General features: G+C 40.1%; 1 protein-coding gene across 1 annotated transcript in view; it reads right to left on the reverse strand.

Moving 5' to 3' along the window:
• The window catches only part of colgalt2b (collagen beta(1-O)galactosyltransferase 2b), a 35084-nt gene extending 32263 nt beyond the window's left edge, over positions 1-2821 (reverse strand). The window contains exons 1-2 of the mRNA XM_026927847.3: positions 2653-2821; positions 2289-2544 (exon numbers count right to left, since the gene is read on the reverse strand). Coding sequence (XP_026783648.3) covers positions 2289-2515 — 227 coding nt within the window. The 5' untranslated portion in view covers positions 2516-2544; positions 2653-2821. The remainder of the gene's footprint in view (positions 1-2288; positions 2545-2652) is intronic.
• Between the last annotated feature and the right edge of the window lie 4934 nt (positions 2822-7755).

A 7755-nucleotide genomic window follows, 5' to 3' on the forward strand; every position in this document is an offset into this window, starting at 1 on the left:
TAGTGAGAGTGAGTGAGTGAGTGAGTGAATTTGTTAGTGAGAGTGAGTGAATATGTGAATTTGTTAGTGAGAGTGAGTGAGTGAATATGTGAATTTGTTAGTGAGAGTGAGTGAATGAGTGAGTGAATATGTGAATTTGTTAGTGAGAGTGAGTGAATGAGTGAGTGAGTGAATATGTGAATTTGTTAGTGTGAGTGAGTGAGTGAGTGAATATGTGAATTTGTTATCGAGTGAGTGAGTGAATATGTGAATTTGTTAGTGAGAGTGAGTGAGTGAATATGTGAATTTGTTAGTGAGAGTGAGTGAGTGAGTGAGTGAGTGAGTGAATTTGTTAGTGAGAGTGAGTGAATATGTGAATATGTTAGTGAGTGAGTGAGTGAGTAAGTGAATATGTGAATTAGTGATTGAGAGAGAATGAGTAAGTGAATATGTGAATGAGTAAATGAGTCAATATGTGAGTGAGTGAGTGAGTTAGTGACAGAGGAACTGAGTGAACATGTGACTGTGTGAGTGAAAATGTGAATGTGACTGATTGAGTAAGTGATTAAGTGAATGAATGAATGAATGAAACAATAAGACTGAGAACTGAACAAGCAGCATGACTTAACTGACTCCTGAATCCAAACTATGGCACATAATTTCTACACAATGTTCTTCCATTCATCCATTTCATAATGCCACATAACACCCAGGTGCATGCTGGGTAGAAACAGAGCTGCTCTCTCGTACTGTATTACCTGCAGTCTCTCTGGGCCCCAACACCCTTTTGATGTCCGAGTAAAAAGAGTACATGCTGCTTAGCCAGCAAAAACGCCTTTCATGTGCATTTAACATGTCATTAAAGCCGAGCGGATACACGTGAACAGAGCGTCATAAAACCTCGCAGCAGGTTACAGCAGCTACTGAAGGCTTTCTTTAACAACATGACCACAGGAGACCTGCTGTAATCACTACTGCTCCACGCTTTACTGAATATCCACAGCACGAGGAAAGAAATGTGCCTGCAGAGCCTCAATTATGCAACACGGACAAATCAGTGTTTAAAATTCAGATACTGTAACAACTCTTTAATCCAGAATCAAGACCTCTACAGCTCATAAATTCAGATTTTACCTGTTTATCCGTTACTTCTTTCATAGATCTGTTGCAATTTATTTACTATTTCCTTATCACTTCTTATGTCTTACTGTCGCATTGAAATTTTCACTTCGCTTTTATTCTATTTGTTGCTGATTTAACCAGCAGTTCTGTTCCTTTACAGTTTTATATCATAGCTATAAGGCTGAAAATATCATATGATGATGCTAGAACACAAATTAAATATACACAAACTTTATGCTTGCTAACAAAGTACCAGGGTATTTATGGTTAATATCTAAACGAATCAATATTTTAATGAAGAAATAGTGATATCAATCCACTGTAGTTGTTAGAGCACAGTTTTTAAAAGTACTTCCAATACTCTTGAGAACCATATTGTCACAATTTCTATAATTCACTGCGATATTGAGATCATATCACTGATAGCTTTTTGCCCAGCCCTATATACGGCTGAGTTAAGTAGCAAAATACTGTGTTGATTATAAAGCTTTATTCATTCATTCATCACTAATTGATCTTCAGGAAGCGCTTTATCCTGATCAGAGTGGTGGTGGATCCGGAGTCCATCCCAGGAACACTGCGTGTGAGGTGGGAATTCCGCCCGGACGGGACGCCAGTCCATCACAGGGCATCATGCACAGACCTTCACACACTCATTCACAGTCAGGGGTCATTTAGTGTAGCCTGCATGGTTTTAGGGAGGGGGGAGGAAACCAGAGAACCAGCAGGAAACCCACACGGACACGGGGAGAACATGTGAAACTCCACACAGACAGGAATCTAAGCTAAGGATCGACCCTGGAGTTGTGACGTGGGAATGCTACCTGCTGCACCACCACACTGCCCTTAAGGCATAATGATTATTACTATTATTATTATTAACAATTACTTTACTATTACTACTACTACTACTAATAATAATAATAATAATTATGCAAATATTTACCAATTACCTAATATTAATATTCTTCCTTATAATAGCAATAAGAACTGATAAGACGCCATTTGATTTTCATTGGAAATTTGGAAGCTTAAAGTGCAGTGTGTGAACCCAAACCTAAAACTCCAACCCTGTTGTGAAACAGCAACAGTCCCTCTCACTCTCACTCACACACACACACACACACACTCTCTCTGACAGTAAACACTGTGCTCATTGTAGCCTGGGTGTGAATTGCGGCTCTCACCATATGGCCATGCGCTCTTTGGGGTACTCCAGGCGATCGATGCAGCCCAGGAAGTGCGGCAGGCTGTGAGCAGAGTTCCGGGCCAACACCGCGATCATCACCCGCGGCTTCAGCACCGCAGACTCCGCACGCACCGGATCCAGAACCGCATCCACCGACACGCACGCGGACGCGCACAGGAGCGCGCACAGCACGCCGAGCCTCAGCGCGCACGGCTCGGCCAACATGACTGCAGGAGCCGGGCTACAGCGGAGCTCTGTGCGGAGAGGGGGAGAGGATGGAGAGAATAAGAGAGGCTCTGTGTCTATTTACCTCTCCATGCGCGCGTCTCCTCCTCCCCCTTTCTTCCTCTTACTCTACTTACCTCCTTTTACACCTCTTTCCAGCCGGACTGAAGAATTCTCCTGGATTTATCACCAGTGTAATCTAGAAGATATAATCTCACTATCCAAGCTAAGTGCAGTTTGATTGAAAGGACAGAAATAACCGCTTTTACACGCTCTAAAGTTAAAATACACAAGGTGTTAGACGTGGCCACGCCCTCTAGCAACAGCTGCATTAGACCACGCCCCCTACAACTGTGGAATCTTAAGGTCACGCCCCCCGACAGGGAACCTTTGACTGATTTATTTCACGAACATAACCCAATTATTTTAAAAAACAAATCAGCCATGTCATGCGAATGTGCACCAGAAGGCTATATTTAATTATTTATTAGACCCTTTTAATGAGAGATCTTTATTCCTTATATTACTTTCTACCTACAAAAAATGTGTGTTAATTTTAGGTTAAAAAAAAAAAAAGTCATGTTATGTTTAAAAACAGGCTTTTCGTAGTTTTATTAAAGCTATTTATTTATTTAGAATAAAGCCATACAGTTCAAGTGGCCAGCTAATTAGATTTACAATTAGGCTGTAAAAATGCAATAATAACTCTATATTATAAAAATAAAAATATAGAGTTATATACTAGAATATTATATAATATATACTATAATATTAGACAGTTGGCAAACTGTTGGAGTCAATACCGTCACTTTTTTAAGTAAATAATAATAATAATAATAATAATAATAATAATAATAATAAAGTGTTTAAAAATGCTAAGGGTTACTCTTAGCTAACTTGATTTCTACACGTGTAAAAATAGACTGTAAAATATTTCTAAGCTCTATAAGATAACGAATCATTAAGCACCTGCCTCACCCTGCACTTCATTTACTTAAACAGGAGGTAATTTTCTATTTATATGCACTGCGGCTGTATTATGTCACTAGCTTATGTTTTTCATTCTGTAGACAGGAAAAAGAGAAACTTTGGATTATGTTCTGGCATCACACAGATGTATAGCACCCTCTCTTGGTCAAAGAATCTCTTGGTTCTCCAGGACCAGGCTTCGGAACATGTGCTCTACACATTTCCTGCTCCAACACCCACTTTCAGATTATTAACAGACCCTAAGTCATCCAAATCAACTCTAAAATATAGAATCAAACATTCCAGAGAGTCGAGATTGAGAACTACACCAAGACTTTTTTTTCATATACAATCTATTAATAATCTATATAATCTATAAATTCCATTCATTACAATCTTTGTATTAATATAAAGCTACACTGGCCTACATTGTGACCTGCGACTGTTCTTTTCTACACTATATTACCAAAAGTATTCGGTCACCTGCCTTGACTCACATATGAACTTAAGTGCCATCCCATTCCTAACCCATAGGGTTCAATATGATGTCGGTCCACCTTTTGCAGCTATTACAGCTTCAACTCTTCTGGGAAGGCTGTCCACAAGGTTGAGGAGTGTGTTTATAGGAATTTTTGACCATTCTTCCAAAAGCGCATTGGTGAAGTCACACACTGATGTTGGTCGAGAAGGCCTGGCTCTCAGTCTCCGCTCTAATTCATCCCAAAAGTGTTCTATCGGGTTCAGGTCAGGACTCTGTGCAGGCCAGTCAAGTTCATCCACACCAGACTCTGTCATCCATGTCTTTATGGACCTTGCTTTGTGCACTGGTGCACAGTCATGTTGGAAGAGGAAGGGGCCCGCTCCAAACTGTTCCCACAAGGTTGGGAGCATGGAATTGTCCATAATGTTTTGGTATCCTGAAGCATTCAAAGTTCCTTTCACTGGAACTAAGGGGCCAAGCCCAACTCCTGAAAAACAACCCCACAACATAATTCCTCCTCCACCAAATTTCACACTCGGCACAATGCAGCCCGAAATGTACAGTTCTCCTGGCAACCTCCAAACCCAGACTCGTCCATCAGATTGCCAGATGGAAAAGCGTGATTCATCACTCCAGAGAACGCGTCTCCACTGCTCTAGAGTCCAGTGGCGGCGTGCTTTACACCACTGCATCCGACGCTTTGCATTGCACTTGGTGATGTGTGGCTTGGATGCAGCTGCTCGGCCATGGAAACCTATTCCATGAAGCTCTCTGCGTACTGTACTTGGGCTAATCTGAAGGTCACATGAAGTTTGGAGCTCTGTAGCAATTGACTGTGAAGAAAGTCGACGACCTCTTTGCACTATGCGCTTCAGCATCCGCTGACCCCTCTCCGTCAGTTTACGTGGCCTACCACTTCATGGCTGAGTTGCTGTTGTTCCCAAACTCTTCCATTTTGTTATGATAAAGCTGACAGTTGACTGTGGAATATTTAGGAGCGAGGAAATTTCACGACTGGATTTGTTGCACAGGTGGCATCCTATGACAGTTCCACGCTGGAATTCACTGAGCTCCTGAGAGCGGCCCATTCTTTCACAAATGTTTGTAAAAACAGTCTGCATTCCTAAGTGCTTGATTTTATACACCTGTGGCCAGGCCAAGTGATTAGGACACCTGATTCTGATCATTTGGATGGGTGACCGAATACTTTTGGTAATATAGTGTATCTTTCTTTTTTTTCCTTAGGCAAAAAGCTAATCTTTTGCCCTGCTTTGCTTATTCGTTTACATTTGGGTTATAAACTTACACCTCAATTAATATTTAGTAAAAAAAAATCAACAACAATATCATGCAAGAAACCTTTCAGAAAGCAAAATGATTTATCTACTTATTTGCCCAAACCCAGGTTGCACTGTTCAGAACAAAAAAGAAAAAAAGATATAAAAATGCGTTTTATGATGGAAAAATGCCTTTGAGTCGTGCCAGGAAGGAACTCAAGGGCTCTGAGAGTCTGAATCTGAGTCTGGTACGGTCCAAACCCTGCTCTCATACCTTCAAACACACACACACACACACACACACACACGGTTTAAACTAAAGACGTCATCGTCTGGTACTTAACCTGACGTCAAATCAGTTAATCGCAGTCATGCTGAGTGATATTTTCCTCCAGGATTCAGAATACCAGCTGCTTCGACTCGATTGCATCAGCGTTAACGAAAAAGCTGGAAAATAAACAAGTGTAAGTTTGAAGCTTTCAGAGCGTCAGTGAGGTCAAAGGGCAAATGTGGTGTGTGACATATAGCGTAATACAAAGAGTGCAGGAGGCATTATTACTTCATACTTACACTTAAATTACATTTAGTTGCTTCCAATGAGAGGAAACAATTAAAAACTAGCATAGTAGTACAGTAAGTACGAAATAAAACACGCCATGTCATGCTGTTATAGGAAAATAATCAGTAGTGGGGTGGTGGGATGAAGCAGAGTTACTTTTATCAATCAACCCCGAAGCTGATTATTCTCTGGAAGTGTTTTATTCCTCTTACACCACAGCACTTTACCAAAGTTTTATTTATTAAATAACGACATGTCATACGTTTTTCCTTTTCTAGCTACATTTAATGTTGTAGAACGTCCATGACACAAGTTAGTTCCTGTACTCGCTTACGTTATAGCAGCTGTAAACAGTCGCTCCCTCACAAGGCTCTCTTTATTTCTCTCTCTATCTCTCTGGAAGATGGAAAAAACTCTATCTCTCTGGAAGATGGAAATGAGCTGTTACTATAGAAACATTTGCATTAATATAAACCAGTCAGCTGTTATAGCAAATAAATCTTCTGACCAATCAGAATCCAGAATTCAACAGCGTGTTACAGTAGTGCCGATGTGGCGCCGGACTACAGCACCCACAAGTCATTACACGTCATATGCTCACTGCACGCACCATGTCACATGACCACGAGCACCTGAATCACATTGTTTTCTAATCAGCACAGGTTTTAAGTCACACATTGTATAGCACTCGTTGTTGGTCTTTAGTCGTTGTCTCTCTATGTGTAACATGTTCATGTTGCTGTCCAGCTTAGATGTTCCTCCTTCATGTTTCTGAGTCTTTGTGTTTCACTTTAGGTCACTGTAAATAAACATTACTGCATTGGCATCCACCTCCTCTACCAGTTTCTGACACAGTGCTGTGGGAAGAAATACACTAACACAGGCGAGGAGGTGAAAGTGTTCATTTTATACTCTATTTAATCCTCTCAAATCAGGAATAAGGGTCTTACTGCATAATGGTAAAACCATACACTATACTATATAGTACTGTGCAAAAGTCTTAGGCACATGCAAAGAAATACTGTAGAGCAAAGATGCCTTCAAAAATAATGAAATTAAATGTTTCTACATTAAAAAAATACTATAAAGAGCAGTAAACAGTAATAAATGAAACAAAGTCAATATTTAATGTGACGATCCTTCGCTTTTAAAAAAAAAACAGTATCTCAGGTGCAGTGTGTGCAGTTTTATAAGGAAATGAGCTGGAAGTGTTACTGAGCATCTTGCAGAAGCAGCCACAGTTCTTCTGGAGACTTTGACTGTCGACTCGCTTCTTATTTCTGCAGCGAAACCCAGCAGCCTTCATTCTGTTTTTATCTGAAAAGTGTCTCTTATGGAATCTGCTGCTTTCTTTACTGACATACAAACATTTTTCTCTAACATTTCACTTTGTGCTGGAAAACTAATGTTTGAATCTAAAATGTTTTTGCACTGAATCAGTAATGAAGAAGTCAGAAAATGAAAATCTGTAACAAAGTTTGTACTAAAAAAAAAAACAGGGTGCCTAAGACTTTTGCACAGGACTGTGTGTTGTGCACTTTAAAATAAAGGAACTAAAAGAAATCAAATGCCAAATAGTTCCCTGTTATATACACATCATGCATAACAGAGGATGTGGCTTTTATGCATTTTAATACATTATCTAGTGTATTATATAAGGAGCAAGCAGGAATAAATGGCAAATTGTTCTCTATATGGACACTATTTAGGGTGTAGGGTATACTGAGGATGGTCAGAAGATAAACATTAACTATGTGTACGAGAAAAGCAGAAGTGGTTTAGTGGTTTAAGCGAAACTGCCATTAAACTGTCTGAAGCAGATACGACATGGTTCCTCTGAGGACAAACACAATATTTCATAACTGAAGAGGAAGCAGAGGAAGAAGAAGAAACGTCTGCTACAACCAGAAGAAAGGCAGGAGAGGAGAAAACGATCGAATGAGGCACAGCAATG

The sequence above is a fragment of the Pangasianodon hypophthalmus genome, chromosome 8 (assembly GCF_027358585.1).
Source record: "Pangasianodon hypophthalmus isolate fPanHyp1 chromosome 8, fPanHyp1.pri, whole genome shotgun sequence".
Classification (NCBI taxonomy): domain Eukaryota; kingdom Metazoa; phylum Chordata; class Actinopteri; order Siluriformes; family Pangasiidae; genus Pangasianodon; species Pangasianodon hypophthalmus.